The 19,457-nt window shown below is 51.0% G+C and overlaps 1 protein-coding gene across 1 annotated transcript in view; it reads right to left on the bottom strand.

Annotated features, from left to right (window-relative positions):
* Positions 1 to 19,457, bottom strand: part of MTSS1 (MTSS1, I-BAR domain containing) — a 99,708-nt gene that overhangs the window by 18,965 nt on the left and 61,286 nt on the right. The window contains 4 exon segments of the mRNA XM_026043995.1: positions 3,465 to 3,476; positions 9,062 to 9,136; positions 10,368 to 10,459; positions 11,237 to 11,321. Coding sequence (XP_025899780.1) covers positions 3,465 to 3,476; positions 9,062 to 9,136; positions 10,368 to 10,459; positions 11,237 to 11,321 — 264 coding nt within the window.

Below are 19,457 nucleotides of genomic sequence, written 5' to 3'. Positions count from 1 at the left end.
CGACCAGACTGGCTGGTCAAGATCAAGGGGGATCATAAACTCGCTGGTCAAGCRGGATAAAATAGACTCTGAAGCTGTAGTTATCGGGTCTCTCCCTCAAAACTAGTAACTACCAAAAAGAGCTTTTAGGGGATTACCTAAAATTCTTCTAACACTCCTGTGCCTTCCTAGTGCTCTCCACCTAAGGAGATCAACTCTTGGTCTTCCCTTGACCACCGCTCTGTGGATTGACGGCCCTTTCTCATACTCAACCCTGCAACCTGATACAGCAATTCCATCATTTTGCACTTCCCTGGAGTTGCTCTTTCAAACTCCTCACAAACTGAGATTTCTGTCATCACCCAGAGCTGCCTGGAAATGACAGCAGGCGAAATGAGCTCATGTTCTTTAATTCTGGATCGTTTGTAAAACGTTTGTAAAACTCTGGCTGTAAAAGATGCAAAACATATTAACTGATTACTAAATCAATCACCCACTGGTTTGGCTCTGGAGGAATGCTGTAACCACATCTCCCTCCAGCACCCGCTGGAGCAACACTTTGAATTTTGTAACGTTTGTATTTTAYTCCTTTAGGTAAATCAGGAAATCAGTAGATGTATCATCCACTGCCAACCAGTTTGGTGGAGCTCTTGGGTGGCTCTTACAGGCTCCTGGGTGCCTGTGCAGGCAGTGAAGGCAGCCAAGCTCCTCAGGGGGTAATGCAGAGCTCTGAGCCAGCTTAGGTGCTCTGAACTGCTGGGATGGGTGTCTCAAGGACCACTGGGATGAGTGTCCCAAGAACTGTTGGGATGAGGGTCCCAAGAACTGCCAGGAGGGGCATCCCAAGAACRGTTGGGATGAGTGTTCCAAGAACCTCCGCGATGGGCGTCCCCAGAACTGTTGGGATGAGCCTCTCAAGAACTGCCTGGATGAGCATCTCAAGAACCACTGGGATGGGCGTCCCGAAAACCGCCGGGATGGGCGTGCCAAGTCAGAGGTTTACGGGACACAAAACCAGCTCGCTCTCAACTCATTTCGTCTTCTCCTACACACGGGCATCATTCCCCTTTCCTCAGTGTGTCACTCCAGCCTTCCTTGGTCCAAATCTGCTCTTTCCCAGGAGGAATGATCAGTGTCGAAAGCCTTTGSGGACATGGGATCTCCAACCACCGTCAGCTCCACGTTTCCCACGTGACAGCAATGATGGGATGATTCAATCCCCTTGGACCACGAGGGGAAGGTCACTTGCTTAGGGTGTCCCTGACAACTGGTCGCACTATTTTTGCAGTCTCTTAGAAAATCTATTGCCATCTATTTCTGTGGACGTGACATACACCTTCATTAGGAACATTAACATTGATTATTCTCTCCAGTGCACTGAAGGCTTTAGGTTACACATTCAGAAACGTTTCCAAATCCATGCAATTTTTATAATGACAGAAAATAGCTCCAGGACAGTCTCCTTGTTTAACACCTGGATGGCCAAGGTGGGCAAAGGTGGACCTGAAAGGACACTCCTAGCCCAGCTAGAGACCAGTCTGAACAATCCATCAAAACACTCAGCTCCAGAGATGGTCAAACATGTCCACTGGAGCCACACAGCCCTGACCTGGAAGTGGCCAGAAATAAGAACGGGCAAGGACGGCTCTTCAGAACACATCCACCTGCACGCAGAGGAAGGAGTCAATGRCCTGAAAATCCAGGGGAAACGTGAAGCCACCTTTCTCCAGGGTGGATTCCAGCTTCGGTGTTGCAGCCGCGAGGGGCACCAAGGCAGCACCAGAAGCCAGAGCCTGCCCGTGTCCTGCCAGGCCCCAACGCAGCGGGCAGCTGGCAGCACGTGGGGCAAGAGCCGCCGAGAGGGCCAGTGCACTCATGGAACCACCTCCCAGCAGGAACCCACCATCATTCACCAACCAKTCCTCCCACGTTACCTTCAGACAGGGTGCTTCATGCACCAGCATGACATGCAAGAGCTTTGCAGGACTGAGGTGCATTCAAAGATCACTTTTACAGTGCTCTATGGCTAAAAGCCTCATGCAGATTCTTAAATAACCACAGTTGGAGGTGAAACTTCAGGCAAAGGAACATATTAGGGGGAAGACAAAAGGTAAGTCTGATTTTCAAGGCAATTTCATGCTTATATTTCATAATGCAACTTAAACTAGCAAAACTGCCAACAAAGAGCAGCTATGGTTTTAAATGCTCGCATTCCCAGCGTGACTGCTCAAGCTAATGGCATTACTGCTCAGTGAGATAACGCAGTAAACACTGGTGAAACTGCTGTTTCCCAGGTCCCACTCTCACCTCAACACTGCTCCCTCGCAYGGCCCCTTCACCCGCAGGGCCAGCACCGACCCTGTGCAACCAGCACGAGCTCCAAGGCACCCRGCCCCAAAGCCTTCTCCTCCCTGGAGGTACCTGCTCAGGAGGAGCAACCCTTGGACTGCCACCCAGGGAGATGTGATGCTGAGGGTGACAGCTCTGTAGCAGCTTTCAGAAGGGGGGAAACCCTCATTTGCTGGGGGGAACTTTGGAAACTAATTCAAGAAATTCTACAACCAAATCTGGGTCTTTCCAGTGACCGCTGGAGATGTGACCCAGCTGCTAACGACACCAAGGGCTATGCTGTCTTAAAAGAAAATGCCCAAGTAATCAAAAGAAAATCATAGATCTAACTGCAAAGCAGGAAAAACAAAGCAGTTTCCAACTAGGCATCTTGTGGTAGGTCCCCTGGGTCCAGCTGAAGCACCTTGATGAAGACCCTCCCTGTCTGATCCACCTAGGCTCTTCCACAGGGCAGGATTAAGCACCCYCATGACTTTCCTACTGCTCGAGGTCTGATATTTCTCTCAAATACACTGCATTCCACATCAGAGATGATCTCAATGCAAGTGCTTCACATTTGCAATACAACTACTGAAAAAAAATACTCCAAGTTAAACAACTTTAAGGTGTGATCAAGCAGCAGAAGAGGAAACACTTGTGAGGCCAGTTCCACCCCTTCCCAGCACCAAGTTACACGTGAGTTCTCAGCTACCACGTTAGAAAGGTGCATGCGAAATTCGGAGAAAGGGTTCGGACCACAGCAATACAAAAGAACAACACTAAGGACTTGAAGCTCTAGACTTTAAAAGTCATCTTGACAATGAGATATTCAGTTACTTGAATCACCATGATGATAGGTCTGTTCTATTTAGCTTCTCTTGCAGCCAGGATATGCTTTAATCAGTCCATGAAAATCCCTTTCTAAAATAAACCAGAGGTTGGGCTACAAAACCAATTTCCTTCTTTTACAAGGGCTTCAATTAGATGCCAAAAGAAGCTGCAAATCAAAGGATGGTTTGTTCATTGAGAGAAGGCAACATTTTAGTTTCATTAGGTATTAAAGTCTAGGCAGTTAGTGGAGACCAGACACCATGAGGAGGCCACAGCAAGGGCTACAAGAAACCAGCCACCAGGGTTCCCGCATGGCACAGACTTACCCAGAGCCTCAGCTGGCAGGCGGGTGCGCGTGGCGAGAAAGTGCAGGACACAAAATTGACACAGAAAGGAAAACAAAAAAAGTCAAATGGGTGTTGCAGCACTCCGGGAGCAGATCAGACATTATCAWCAGCTCTGGGACAAGAGGGGGAGCGGGTTGGAGGAGCCTACTTTGACTTCTGCTGCTGCTGCTGCAGGCAACCGCGTCAGCTTTGCTTACTGATGAGCTGCTGTAAATCAAACGCCCGGTTATTCATCATGCAGTTTGAATTACGATATTTAAATCGGCTTAGGGACTCTGYTTAGCTTGCAGATTCCTAGGCAAGAAGGTGGTAAGTTGTGTTTCAGGGCAGGTGCACAGCATGGAGAGCGCCCAGCTCGGCCCCATGGGAGGCCCRGGCGGCACGCGGGGCTCGAACCCGCAGCGGCCGCGCAGGAGCAACCCGGCGCCTCCCGGGGCTCCCCACTGCAATTACAGCAATAGATGCTTAATTAAATGGAACACTAATTGCTGATGCCGTGTGGAAGAACATCAAAAAGCCTCATCACGATATGCACATTTTAATTTAAAAAACCCTTTGCATTAAGCTGTGCAATAAACCTGGCTACCTGTCAGGAAGAAGAGAAGTGTCAAAGGACATCCAAACTCGGGGAAGGAAAATGAAAGTCAGAGGGAGCTGCGGTCACTGAGCTGGCAACACGTCTTCCCTCCCGTTTTATCACATTATAAAAGCTGCAGGAGTTAAAAAATGCCCTGGGCACTACAAAAATCCACACAGGATCTTTCCCTGAGGCAGATGGGGATAATTTGCTAATAAGTTCCCCTCTTCCTGAGCTATATCACATCAGTGGCAGAGCAAGGCCAGGCCCTCCCTTCACTCACCTCCCCAGCCTTGATCCATTTGAGGAAATAACCTAGTGGAGTCTGGCTCTGCTCAGAGATCCTCCCTCTGAGGGGCGCTCAGGATGGGCACCTTGCCAAGTTCCTTGAACAGGGTGCTCTGCATTTGCCTAAAAACCTGAATGTTCCCCAGCTATAACTGCATGGAAGAGTTTCTTGCTGTTTAGCTAAGAGTCACAGGACTGGCCCAATCCTTCCTGAGGACTGTAGAGCAGATATCATGGTTTGGGTGCAACACAAAACAGCTGCAAAGGCTCCAAAAACACACACAGGTCATCCCAACTAGTGGGAGGAGGGAGAAGAAAAGGCACTGGTGCCAGTGTCATATTCAGTTAATCACCATTCTGCTCTTTCCATTCCATTAGCACCTTCATCAACAGCCGGGCAAGGCAAAGCAGAGGCTGCCTCTGGGACGCTCAGCATGGACAGGACAGGACGTCACGGTGGGCTGCTGTTCATGGCAGACTCTGCAGAAACAGCCTTGGACAAGGACAAAGTCCAGCTTTCACATTAATACATATTGTAACAGCCTTGGGCTTCTTCTGGTGGGAATGAAGCATAATTCCTTCCCCAAAATGCCTTCGGATTTAAACGTTTTTCCCCTCCAAGCTGGCGCTCRGTACCATGTGAAGAGCCTCAAAGCAAAATGTTCCAGACATGTCCTGAGCAGAACTGAAACCCATCTGCCCAGTCAGAAACACCCAAGGTCAAAAACACAGAATGCAGCCAACGAGCACACCAGATTTCACAWGATAATGTTGGTATGTTTTAGTCAATTGAGTGTTACAATTAGATCCTTTATTTCCCTCTTTCCCTCCCTTTTTTTTTTTCTTTTAAACTAAAAGTCATTCATTTTGTTACCCTTTGATTACAGGCAGAGCCAAAGCTGCTGCAACCTTTCCTCTGAGCTCAGTGTAGCTGCAAGAGCTTCTAGCAGCACGGGAGGCCTTGACTCAGCATAAAACCTTCCCATGCATCTGGTCCTCCGGGCCCCTATTTAGACAGCAAGAATTTATATTTCAGAGGGACTTCTTAAAGACAGCAAAATGAAGGGAAATCACTGCTGAAAGGTCCATCAAAATACAATACTTGGATTTCCACAAAGATTTCTCATTTTATCCATACAAGGAAGAACTTCTTTCCTATGAGGGTGCCAGAGCCCTGAAACAGGCTGCCAGGGAGGCTGTGGAGTCTACTCTGGAGATSTTCCAAACCCGCCTGGATGACGCCCTGTACTCCGACCTGCTGGGATGAGCCCCATGGGCCACGGAGCTCTCCCCAAAGCCCAGGGGATGAGGGTGAATCCGGAGCCGGGCAAACATCTCGCCTGCCCACAGAGGACCTCCAGGTCAATTCAAACCCGTTTTCACCAGCTCTAGGGAGGAAGGAGGTGTGTGGGTTCAGAGACCCCACAGGCAAGTCGGTAACTTCACAGAAAATCCAGGGGAAGGCACCGCTCGAGGAAAAGCAGCACAGAAGGACGAGTCTGACAAACAAAACACGGGAGAGCCAAAACCCAACACAAGSGGCACCCATGCGCTCGGCCACGTGCGGGGTGGCTTCACCGGAGCTGCTCCYGGACAGCACATTCAGCCTCCCTGGTGCCCCAAGGCAACCTCAGTTCCAGAGCACTATCCCTGTGTAAACAAACCCCTTCTTGAGGAGGGTTTTGCCTCAGTGACAAGAGCAACACACTGCACCGTGTAGCACATCAAACATCAAACACACCTGCCAGGAGAAGACACCCAACGCCAGCTGCACAGCAACAGCTGACAGCGCCCTTACAAACGCAAGCAAACGCTCTCGTACTTCAAGGTGAGGATCAAAAAGGCAAAGAAGGGAAAAGGGAACTGCTGCTTTCCTCCCTTCTGCCTGTAACTGCTTTAGGCAGTCTGTCGAAGGATGGATTTTCCTCCCGCTTTCCCGCCGGCGCGCGGGGATGGCCGGCCGGCAGGTTCAGGTGCTGTCCTCACATCTGCAGGAACAGACATCTACAGCTCACAGCTCCTCAGAAAGTTCCTGCAGTTCCCTGTCCTCCTCCACCTTGTGCTGGCTGCCCGGGTGCCTTCCTCACCTCCATCATCCCCAGGCGCCTCTGCCCCTGGCCTTCCCCTTCCCTCCTGCTTCTGCTCTGGACCCCGTCGTTTCATGCTCTGGAAATACGGGAGCTTCGCTGAGCCCCCCGAGAACATCTCCTAGCAATGCACGGAGGAAAGGGCTCTAGGAAATGGGCTCTAGCATGGCTGCTATAAGAACGATGGTAAAATGACYCCATGCTTGCAGAAGTTTAATCCTGAAGGAGGACAGCTTTTYTTGTCCTTTACAAGGACAAGTGCAGGGTCCTGCACCTGGGGAGGAATAACCCCAGGCACCAGTACAGATTAGGGGTCGACCTGCTGGAAAGCACCTCCATGGAGAGAGATCTGGGAGTCCTGGTTGACACYAAGTTAACCATGAGTSAGCAGTGTGCCCTCGTGGCCAAGAAGGCCAATGGGATCCTGGCCTGCATCAGGAGGAGTGTGGCCAGCAGGTCAAGGGAGGGGATCCTGCCCCTCTCCTCAGCTCTGGTGAGGCCGCACCTGGAGTACTGTGTKCAGTTCTGGGCACCCCAGTATAAGAGGGACRTGGAGCTCCTAGAGAGGGTCCAGCAGGGAGCGACCAAGATGATTAAGGGAATGGAACATCTCTCGTAYGAGGAGAGGCTGAGTGAGYWGGGCCTGTTCAGYTTGGAGAAGAGAAGGCTGAGAGGGGATCTGATCAATATGTATAAGTTCATGAAGAGAGAATGTAGGGAGGAAGGGGCCAAGCTCTTCTCAGTGGTGGCCAGTGACAGGACAAGGRGCAATGGGTACAAGTTGAAACACAGGCAGTTCCATCTCTGTGTGAGGAAGAACTTCTTTCCTGTGAGGGTGCCAGAGCCCTGGAACAGGCTGGAACAGGCTGCCCAGGGAGGCTGTGGAGTCTCCTTCTCTGGGGATCTTCCAAACCCGCCTGGATGCTGCCCTGTGCCCCGTGCTCTGGGTGTCCCTGCTGGAACAGGGGGCTGGACTAGATGATCTCTAGAGGTCCCTTCCAACCCCAACCATCCTGTGATTCCGTGTAGCAAGACACTGGAGGGTCAATCTCCTCTTGGTTGGTCGTGRCATGTTCAGGGTACAGAGCAAGGAACCCAGAAGTGTCAGGAGAAAGTATGASAGCTTCAGCCCACCTGCTTTAGCTACTGCTGCCCACTTGCTTAACTATTGCTATTAACTATTGCTTTAACCATGTGTTGCCTTGTAGAAATGAGCTCCATCTTAATCATTGATCATTCCCAGGACACAGACACACTCTTCTCCGTTCCCACCTCACCAAGGGATTGCTCCTGCTACAGTGGGACAACACAGGTCAGACCAGAAAGGGGGAAGGCAGGAGCAGGAGGGAACAGSACACTCTTTTAAAGCACATATAGTTCAAAATGACACAATTCATCACACAAAATAGTAAACAGGGCAACAAAACAACAACAACAAGGTCTCATCACACCCACAGAAAGAACACAAGCCCTGAGGACAGGCATCCCGACCCGAAATGCTAGACTTTGCTGGCAACACGTGGACAGACAGAGCGGGCACACRCAGCGAAGCTCTCCCGCGGCCAGCTCCTGCCTGGCTCTGCCCTTTCCTCGTCCCCCTCACAAAGCAGCTCGTGCTCAGGAGCCCGTAGCCAGCCGTGTGGCTTGAGCAGGGCAGTAACAACTCACCTGTTTGGAACGGCAGCTAGGGCTCGCTCCCCTCTTCCAGATTAAGTCTAAGCTAAGAGGTTTTGGAAAGGTCAAACACTGAGGCCGGGAGAGGCCTGTTTCTCTCAGCCTCAGRCTCACAGTCTTTAGGCACGAGGGGAAGCACAAGCTGCATCCTGCAGCCCAAGAGCCTTAAAGCTGGTAGGAGCCCAGTGCCAGCAAAGGGAAGGAGCTCATCTGCTTCCATACAAGGTCCCCATCAGCTTTACAAAGCCTGACAGGATTTACACCTTGCAAAATAACACCTCGAGGAGCAGGTAATGCTGCAAATATCTAAGTGGAGGCACATTTCCAYGAAAATGATGGAGAAACTCCTGACAAGTTGGTGGTGGGAGAGCAACAGAAGCATGAGGTTCAGCTGCTAAAAAAACAAAGATCTCTTTTGTGGAGATCTCTTTTTTTTTCCCTACTCATCTCTAGTTTTCTGCAGTTGCCAACTACCCTCCCTGACAACACATCACCTTCTCACATGCTACGGAAGGAGGTAAGATTTAGGAGATTATAGGCTGTAAAAAAATGAGGGTGGAAAGAGAGAATAGAGAGAAATGTTAATAGTTACAGAGCATTTACATAATGGCCTTTTTGTGTTATTCCAAAAGCTTCTAGAAGATTTTAAAGGTATCTACATGAGTGGGGTTACAGTATCGATGCTCTTAGCAGGAATCAGCAGCAAGCATTCAGCTTTCAAAAGTGACTGACTCGGTACAAACAGCTTCAAGGCTTTTCTAAGAGACCATTAGACAGCAGCATTCAATGATGACTGAAGTGACACGCAGTAAGTGGACCCTGGCATTCACAATATATCGGTAGTACGTAACAGGGGACGAGCTATTGGACTAGAAAGTCCTGCTGTTGTTCATGTGTGTCAAGGAGCACAGCAAAGAGGTGCTGAAGGGCACAAGTATGGAGCAAGTTACCTTTCTTGGCTTTCTTCTGCAGCTTCAGCGTGTCAGACGATTTCTTTTTTATCTCTTGGCGGGCTTTTTTGTATTCTAAAAAAAACACATAGGTTCTGTATCAAATCACCTGATACTAAAAATCAAGGTTTTTCATAGATAAGGCTGTATTCAAAGATCTCAGACTACAAATTTTAAGAGGATAGTTATTTTTAATCAAAATAGCTTAGAACTCATTTTTGCAGTGCCTCTTGCTAAATATGGGAGCACACTCAGAAACTGAATCTTTCCCAAATAAACAAAGCCTCTAGAGAAGGAACAGCTGAGGGCACAGCACAAAATGGGAGTATCCTTTGGTTGAGACACTCATCCACTCSCAGGAACAGAAAATGGAGATGAGGGGTTTCTCAAAACATCTGTGCTCAAAAAGCAGGATCCCACAAGGGCAGAGAGGATCCCMCAATCCCTATCCAGCAGCAAAGCCTGGCAGAGGGAGAGGGGGCCACAACTTAGCCCAAGACAGGGCCACACTGCCAGCCTTGCCCAGAAAGGGGAACATGCTGCAGCTGCCCTCCTTTTGGCACGAGCTGCCAACCCCAGGACAAAATATTCCCCCTCTGTCTAGGCATGCTAAAGGTACCAGATAGGAAAGCTGATAAGTTGAATAATAATAACAACAATAATAACAACAACAACCATAGTAATAAATAAAGAAGATGGAAGGTATGTGCGGGTGTTCACACACACACAGTGAAGCAGAGGAGGTCACTGTTACTGCTCGTCAATAGGTGGAGAAAGAGAACCAGGCTGGTGGTGAGAACAGGAGCAGTGCCTGGACCTCCAGCACCCAACTCTGCCTCCTAAACTCTGGCTCCTGCGCTGGGCAGACCCTACGGCCCCCTAACAAAGCACCACGGTGCTGCTCTTCTCAGGCAGAGCAAAGCCCTGGATTGTGGGGGGTCAGTGGTGAAGGGCGAGCAGCTTTTAGTGCTGGGGCCAGAGGCAGAACCACAGCAGGGGCTCTGCGAGGCTGGCGCTGTCCAACCACGAGCTCCGGCCACGCAGGACCCCTCAGTGAGAGCAGAATTAAACCCAGCATCTTTTCAGCAGGAAAAAACCTACCACTTGGGGTCCTGCTAACTTCAAAATAAATGTGCACGAGTGAAAAGAAACTGTTAAGGACTTTGGATGTTCTATTTCAAAACACAACATTTGCTACACGTATTTAAGTACATGTCATTCCCATCCCCAGTATAACCATTAAAAGAGGAAGGAAAGCTGGTATCACAATCTCACTCCAATTAAAGACTTCTTCCTCTGTAAGTACCTTTTGCATGGTCTTTATCCAGTTGATTGGCCACTTTCTTCCACTCTTCCATCTGCTCTTGAAGTGGGTTTATCAGACAGTCAATTAAAGCACTAATTTTGTTGAAAAAACACAAAGAGCAATCAAATCCTGCAGATGCCCCTATTCTTGCAGAGAGAACCAAGGTCAACACGGGAGTATTTTTACTTTCTGCTGCGACAGCTACTAGTGTCACAATGCAAATATCAGAGTGCAGAAATGCTTAAGCTGGAGAAAGCCAAAGAAAAGGACCGGATCAAGAGAAGTTTCCCTCCCAAGATAAACCCGAATGACTATGTAGCAGATTGGGGCAGGGAGGAACTGAAACCAGGAGTGACCTCAAGCAGGGCCAACGTAACCAGTGCGATTCCACTTCTTTGACCCTCTACCCAACACTCTGGGGCTTTACATGGCCTGGAGGTTACCGGTTCACAAAGGACATGCACAGGGTGATGGGGAGCAGCTGTAGGAGCTGTCAGCACCCTGCCCACCACGGAGCCTCCCRTCTCACCAGGCAGGGCCCGAGCGTGGAGGCGGGTCAGCCTCGGGCCCGTGCCGTGGCCGGCACCGCTACGGCAGCTCCTGCTGCTGCTGCCCTGGACGTGGTGGAGGAGCTGAGCGCCCCAAAACACAGGGGCAGCACCCCGGCCCAGCGAGCCCGGCTGCTCAGCACTGCTCGACACACTGCCCAGGCGGGTGCAGCATTCGGGGCGGTTTGAGGAGATGAATCCATGTCCCCGATGCACTGAAACGCACTGGGAAGGAGGAGCCAGGGCTCGTCCTGGGGGGCTGCCCGCGCTCCCACCGTGGCGGCGCGCGGGTCGCGGCCCCGGGGACAGCTTGGCGCTCACCTGGAGAACTGCCTCAGCTTGGACTCGATGCTCCTGTGCCTCATGCACATCCTGGTCAGCGCGGAGCCGATCTCGCGGGTGCCACCTGCAGARGGAGACGCGGGGCAGGTGAGAGGCCGCTCGGGCCGCTCTCCGTGCGGGACACGCGGCGCTCCAGAACACGCCGCGTCTCACGGAGCGACCCCAAGCTGCAGCACTCAGCACCTGAGCATCTGCAACCACGTGGGGCGTCATTTCTGGAGCCAGTCCAGCCAGTGGCCCCATTTCCCATAAACAGACTCTTCAGCCCGTGTTCAGGAAGGATTTGACTTGTCTGAAATACATCACCCACCCTGACTGCTCCCTCCTCACTAACATAAATGCATCCCACGGTCACCACATGCCAGGAGATGGCACTGTTTGCTCTGCACCCTGGCTCCCTTCAGCTCCTCTCACAACTGCATGACAGCAGCAAGTTTTGGTAAATCTTCCTCTTCCAGAGCTTTCCTTTTCAAACCCACAAGTTCCACTATTTCCCACTGTGATTAGCATTTCCAGCTGTGATTCGTACATTAGATTTCAGACATCAGAAAATATAAAGGAAGCATCATCTTAGTACAATAAATAGGAAATAAGGCACCATATGTTTCAGAGAGGAGGAAACCACGGTCAGGTGCTATTAATATTAAACTGCAAGGTAACAATATTTTAACTGAAGCACCAGTAAGCAAAGTATGACTGTCTTCACAGAGTACAGATGCATGGACAAGGTCAGCAAAACAGCTCTACAGTTAGGTGCAGGGACTGGCTAAAAGTTGAGACACTGGTTTCCCTTCCCTTCCCTTCCCTTCCCTTCCCTTCCCTTCCCTTCCCTTCCCTTCCCTTCCCTTCCCTTCCCTTCCCTTCCCATCTTTTGCAACCTCAGGTTATCCTGAGTTTATAAGAGCACAGAGAGGCATTAGCTGTTCTAGGAATGAACGCTACCCCACCAGAGAGAAGGAGGAAGGACAGGAGCAGCTCTGAAGAGCTTTAATGGCCCTTTTGGAAAGGAGGTCTTGCAGAAAATGGGCTGCAACACCCGTGTTTAAGTTGAGCTCCTTCGGCTCTTCATTTGTAACAAGAGGACAGGATTTATCTGCTTCTCTGACACACAATAATAATTCATCTGTTAAGGTTGACAACATTTGGGAACCATGTACAGCAGGAAACCAGGGACTAAAACCATGTTCACGAGAATTCTCCATGAGGACAAAGTGGTTTCACAAAACCCCCCAACGGGATCCCAAAGTGGGTGATGGCAACAGACCCTCACCCAACCTCTTATCTCCCTCCTTGGCCTTCAGCCTTGGGGCAACCCCAGGGGCTCGGAAGGCAGCTGCCTGTTGGGAAGGGCCTTGGCAGCTCCCACTTGCCAACCAGCATCTCCATCATCTCCATCTCCAAGGGCAGGCGCCTGGGGCACCAGCACTTCGCTCTTCCCCAAAAGGGGCACAAATGACAAAAAATGGCTGTAATATTTCTGTAATTTCGACCTTATCAGAAAAGGCTTCCATTTTGCAGCAGAGATTAAAAGCGGGAGCTGGATCTAGGGCAGATTATTAAACCCAGCTTGGAACAAGGAGGCTGTGACGGGATGAGTAACAGCAGGACGCCTCGAGCTGACGGCCCTTACTCACCCCCTACCCAACTCATGCTGCAAGAYGAGCAACCCCCTCCACCGCGGCCTGCACACGGGGTGGCCCCAGGACCCCCAAGGATGACGGGGTCGGTACCGGGGTGGACAGCAGAAACAGAGGGTGGTTGCTCAGAGGTGACAGCGACGGGCTCAGGTTGTGGGAACTGTCCCCGGGATGGCAACCTGGCACACAGCACTCTGGCAGTTTTTCCTGTTCTGGGGTACTGAAAGCCCAAAGGTTAAGACTTGTAAGCTGGAAAACACATCAGGAACTGCATGCTGGTGCTGCACCCAGCAAAGAAACAAACACGACAACCCAGATGAAACCAAAAAGGATCCTTATTCCTACAGGTGCTAARAGCCCCTCTGAGCAGTAGCCAGCAAGTGTCTCCGAAAGCTGCTGTTCCCAGCAAGCTAAGAAACGCTTCCTAAAGTAGTTAAAAATAGTTTTAACTTAGTCCTTCTTCAAAAAACTGAAGCAACAAATGCAAATTAAAGGTCAAAATCATCTAAATATTTTAAAATAGTCAATTTTGAAAGCCTTAAATGACAGCAGCAGGCCGTGCTGTATCCCCGCTGCTGTCACTGCAATGAAACAGATTGTTTGCAGCGTTCAGTAGAGCACCCTTTTCGTTGAGTTACTTAGAAAATGTATTTATAGGAGCCTGATACTAACTTGTGTTAACTAGGACTCCGTGCAGTCCAGATGATCCCCAGGAGAAGCTGTGCTGGGTTCCTGCTTTGCGGACAACGCTTGCATTTCCCCCGGACAGCAGGGTTTCTGATTGCATTTGCATCGGTTTTCCAAAATTGAAAGAGGAAGAAGAGGCAGTTATCTAAGGCAGTGAAGAATAAGCTAGGCAAGAGGAACAGGAAAGCAGAAGCAAGGCCGGGCTACAGCCGCCTCCGGCAGCTGCTGGCTCCAGGAAGTCCATGAAACATGTCTGGTGAGTACATTGAAGGAGGAAACGCAGGGGAAYGACAAGTTTTAGATGACAAGTTGACCATGAGGCAGCTGTCTGCCCTGGTGGCCAAGAAGAYCAACAGGATCCTGGGGTGCATTAAGAAGAGCGTCTCCAGCAGGTCGAGGGAGGTGATCGTCCCCCCTATACACAGCCCTGGTGAGGCCACATCTGGAGACTGTGTCCAGTTCTGGGCTCCCCAGKACAAGAGGGATGTGGAGCTGCTGGAGAGAGTCCAGCGCAGGGCTACCAGGATGATCAGGGGCCTGGAACATCTGCCCTATGAGCAAAGGCTGAGAGAGCTGGGCCTGTTCAGCCTGGAGAAGAGGAGGCTGAGGGGGGACCTGATCAGYGTGTATAAATACCTCAAGGGAGGCAGTGAGGAGAAGAGTGCCAGCCTCTTCTCAGGGGTGGCCAGCGGTGGGACTAGAGGAAATGGCCACAAACTGAAGCACCAWWAGCTCCATAGGAACTTAAGAAAAAAATTATTAACAGTGAGGGTGACAGAGCTCTGGAACAGGCTGACCAGAGARGATGTGGAGTCTCCTTCTCTGGAGATCTTCCAAACCCGCTTCCAAACCCGCCGCCCTGTGCCTCGTGCTCTGGGTGTCCCTGCTGGAGCAGAGGGTTGGACTAGATGATCTCTAGAGGTCCCTTCCAACCTTGAACATTCTGTGATTCTACAAAAACTCATCCGAGACCCATGCCAAGATGGGTCTGAGTAACCAAAGCCTCCAGTTTGGCCACGCTGCCGTGGGGCACAARTTTATTGAGCCCCCCAGCTCCTCTCCCACTAGTCAACGTGGCTCAGGCCACAGGATTTCACTTCAGGAGGTTTCTTTCCAACTTTCTCTTTGCAGGCGCTTGTTGCTGCTCTTTATGAATAACAAGCTCAGGCCAAGGTTTTAATGCCACAAAAATAAGGGCAGCATGAACAGTAGAGCTGCTCAGAAGAGCAGACACTGAACTTGAGTTTCCCAAGGCTGTTTCCACAYTTTTCCCTGATTACTGAATTCCCCAAGGCCTGATGAAAATCCATGCTGCCCCTAGCTCTCCAGACCCCTCTTCACCTCCCTGAGCCCGCTCTGCAAACAGCCAGGGAAGCCCAGGGCCTAATCCCAGCCCGGCCTAYGGCTCCGCTCCAAGCGCCGCCCGCGGCTGAGGCGGCAGCGCGAGGCCCCGCGCACGGACGAGCGCAGCCTGCGGGCACCGGCAGCCCCAGAGCYGGCGTTTCGGGGCCGTCTCTCACCGTGGGGCACCCGTCCCCGAGCCCTAACAGYGGTGACACCTACAGAAAGGCTCTGCCTCGTTGCGGGGGTACTCGCTGCACGGCCCCGAGCCCACGGTCTGGCTGAGCAGACTCCGCATCGCCGCGACCCACGGGCGGCAGCCGCTGAAGCGCCGCATCAGGCAGCGCTGAGGCAAACAGGTGCAAAAAGCAGAACAGCAACTACTTTTTTTTCTTTCTTTTTTTTTTTTTTTTTAATTGAGGTCAGCAGATGCAGCTGGAGCCCCAGAGCAGGCAGCGCTGCGGGGGAGGCAGGGCTGCTCCGGCTCCTTGTGATCCTCCTCGGCGCCTGCAAGGGAGGACGGCGAAGGCGCAACGGGAAGCGGGACCACCCAAAGCTGCCGCAGGAATCAGCACCTTGAGACCCTTCATAGACAGCTGCTTGTGCCTCGGTTTGCTACGAGGAGCTCCAGTGACACCCACAAACAGAGCAACCCAGGGCGTGCGCGAGGCCGCGCGGGGCCTCGGCGCCCTCCTGAGGAGCCGGATAAGGGACCCCCTTCGCCGGACGAGTCTCCCAAGCTCGGGAGCTGCTGCGGCAGGAACACGCAGCGCTGCCCCTCTTCAATCGAACGGCACATAACACAGCATCCAGGGCACTCGCTTTATAGTTATCTGGCCTGCCCTGAGCCTCTTGAAGCTTCACCCCATGCTATATTTAAAGGCAGCTGCTGGGCCGCTCCGCATACCAGCTCTCAGACAGCTGACCGCCCTTGCCCTCATGGCAAGGCCTTTTTTTGTTTCTTTTTGGCAGCATCCCACTTATTTTCCAGTTTCTGCACTGTGCTACAGTATTCTGCGCTTTCACATTTCCAGGGAGAATATTGGCACGCGGGCTCGACAGCAGCTGGCCGCGCAAGCCTGCAGCGCGAAGGAATTCAGCGCACGACGCTGACCGCAGTTAAAAATAAATAAAAGAAAACACCTGCTATAAAAAAGGAAAATGGGGACAGTCATCTCCTGATAGAGACACTAGGGGCTCTRCATTCCTGTCCACAAGCTCAGTAGGAGACGTGCTCAGAAAGACAGAGCTGAACAGCAAGGTCGGGATCCAAACTTTTGAACCGGGAAAGGAACTGGCCTTTTCTGCTTTACCCTCCCCAGGTCCTCGCTGTTTCCCCCGGCAGATTCGCGTGCTCTGCAGGCAAACTGCTGTTTATGCTGCAAATCCTTCCAGCAAGCTAAGCTGTCACACTGAATTCCAAGCGTGCCTGCTTATATCACAAAGAACAGGGSGGGAAAAAAGGCTTCAGGAGTTCCTTGATTCACCAAAAACCAAGTCTATCCCATGGCAAGCAYGACAGGAGCTGCGAACACGGCGCTCTGGCACGGGTCTGTGGCAACGCTCGCTGGCACACAGTGCCCAAGCATGTGCTGCCCTCTTCCCGGCCGGATCTGTGTCCCGAAGGGGATGGGCTGGACTGCGCCACGTCCTGCGCCCGTCCCTAGCCCTGCCGCACGTCCCTGCTCCGGCGCCCGCTCGTGCGGCGCGCACCGGGCCCGGCAGTCGCTGCGTGGGTAAGTGCTGCCGGGCTGCGTGACCCTCCTCCTCGGCAAAACCAACCACAAAAAAGCCTCAGGAAATCAGGGTTCCAATCCACAAAAGGGGCTGGAAAGCCAAAGACAGAAGAAAAAAGTCTAACTAAGCACCAGACTTTGCAAATCCTGAAATTCAGCCTGAAAGGGAAGCAGAAGTTGCCATGGAAGTTGCTTTCCAGCTCAGCTCTTCTGCCTTCTTAGCCTCTGCTTCACGGCAGCACCCTTTTGTAGGCACCCTTTTGTAGGCACCCTTTTGTGACTACCCTGCTCAGCAGTCCTCAAAGCACTACTGCCTTTCCCACCGAGTCCTGCTTAATTTGTACTCTTTAATAACTTCAGATCAACCACGTTAGGTAGTTTTAAGCAATGCCCATAGAGAGCTGCTCAACCTTCTTAGTTACAGTATGTAAACTATCGAATGTCCTTCCTTGAGGGATGGGCCTCCTTCCACAGGGGGAAACTCCTCACTGCCTCCCTCAATCCCCTCCAAATATTTGCGTAACTGCTTTGGTCAGAGGTCCTTCCTCTCAACAGCTCTTAAAAAAAGGAAAATAAAGACCCACATAATTGCAGGATATCYCCAGCTGGAAGGGATCTGTGGAGGTCATCGCTCTGCACCCCCACTAAAGGCAGGGTCACCTTAGAGCAGGTTCTTGACGTCCTTGTCCAGGGTTGTTCCGWGGGTCTCCAGAGGTGGTGACTCCTGGTTCCCTTTACCAAATGTTATTGCCACTGATATATTTTTTTATCTAAATATCCAGAGTTCACTGATGTTTGGCAAATGCCTTTTTGGGAGGCTGCACTCCTCTGACACCCCTTCATCAACATACATGAATACGTAACACAAACAAATTCACGTGGCAAGTGCAGCCAACGAAGCTTGCTCAAATAAAGTGTATTCCGCGTATTTTCCCTTTCTTTGCTTTTCTCAGAGGTTCTCAAAGAACAAGCTCATACTGCTAAAAGCTTCAGCTCTTTGCAGCCGGCAGCCGCTCACTGCTGGTAAGGCACTGAATCCATCTCCCAGCTCCCAGCTCCTCACACGCTCTGCTGCTCCCTTGATCTAAGGGAGAGGCCTCACGAGCCGTCGCTCCCCACGCRGTTGGCCGTGATCTATTGCTGTTAGGTTGTCTATTGAAGACACGAGGGGTGTCAAAGCAGGCTGCGGATTTCTGACCTGTGCTCTAAGCTCTGCAAYGCACAGGACCAGCACATAAATTACGAGTTGAAAGGAAAGTGCTCAGAAAGGGTCACCTCCTACTCAGGATTTATTAACTATTCCCACATGGTTTAGTGCCACATAACCTACACTCCCACATTTTGCAGCGATGTCGCATGAGAGGCTCCCCTGCATCCTGCTCTGCCATGGAAAACAGAAYGATCCATAATCCAGCTTCCTCCTAAACATGGTCAACGTGAGAAACAGGATGCTCTGAGAACATCCATATGCACCAGAAGGATCAGAAAAATCCCATGCATGTAACATGGAGCTGGATACGCTGGGAAAGAGCAGCCCTGCATCCCTCCAAGTCATCCCGCCACGTGCTCTCAGGCACAACCAGTAACACACAGACCTTGGGCAAAAGTAAAGCTACAGAGACCAGGAGGTCCAGCTTTGCTGCTGCTCACTGGCTACTCAACAGCATCCCACGTACTCATACTCAAAGCCTGCAGTGAGAAGTAATTTATTTAAGAAAAGCATCTTGAAAGGGCCTCAAGTTTCCTCAAAATATTTTCCCCATAGTGAGATGCAGGCAGACAGATTTTGAAGCATCATTAGCCCACAGGAGCTGAATAACAAGATACCATTCGTGGTCCTTGCGTGCCCATCATTTTTCCAGGCACCACAGTGTCAACGCAGGCTAAAACGTCCACAAATTCAAAGCTACAGGTAAAGCACATCGTGCTTTTTCACACCATCTATAAGCATGACTCCTACTAGTAAGATTCAGCCTTTCTCCTGSCTAGACAAATGCCTCCCAGCCAACTAAGCCAGGCTAAATAATGAAACATTCACTGGTAACCTGTTTTCTTGCCATGGCAGGTCAAAAGGTAAAGTGAACCTTAAAAATATATATATTGAAAACAAGAATTTAAAAGGTTTTTTTTTTTAACGTGGTCAGCTTTAAAGTTATGCTCTGGTAAGCATGATGCATCATCAGTCTTAATAGACTTCCAATGCAGCAGCAGCTTCTGATTTATTTCCTCCCATCCCACATCATTTTTGGAGCCCATTTCTATTTCAAGCATCAGTACCCAGTGTCTTCAACATCTGCAGGTTGCCAAGCYGGCTTATCTACAGAAAAATGGCTGTGAGCTATTCTCTAACATAAAAAAAATACACGCACCGTGTGAACTACAGCTAGTCATGCCGTTCTATGTATCTATAAATAAAGCAATTTCAGCTGCTAATTAAAGCAGACAGGTTCAAGTGGCGTAAGAGCACTAGAGTAACACACTGAAGCTCTAATGCAAATGTGCAGAAATTCAATGTAAGTGTAAAGAAAAGGGAGACTCAAACAAACAAAAACCCTTAAGAGAGAAGCTTTTCCACAGAGGCACAGAGTGGTTGAGGCTGGAAGGGACCTTTGGAGATCTCCTAGGCCAACCCCCTGCTCAGGCAGGGCCGTGTAGAGCACAGGGTTGAGTCCAGGCGGGTGTTATGGGTTCCAGCTTTTCCTGGTGCGCGCGGGAGAAGCGGGAATTGCGGCTCCGGAGCATCGGAGCAGCAGGCCCGGCGCACAGGCCCGCGCCGCCGCCACAGGCCCAGCTCCGCGC

The sequence above is a fragment of the Nothoprocta perdicaria genome, unplaced genomic scaffold, assembly GCF_003342845.1.
Source record: "Nothoprocta perdicaria isolate Ctin4 unplaced genomic scaffold, notPer1 scaffold_345, whole genome shotgun sequence".
NCBI classification, from domain to species: Eukaryota; Metazoa; Chordata; class Aves; order Tinamiformes; family Tinamidae; genus Nothoprocta; species Nothoprocta perdicaria.
This window is presented reverse-complemented; position numbering and strand designations above follow the sequence as displayed.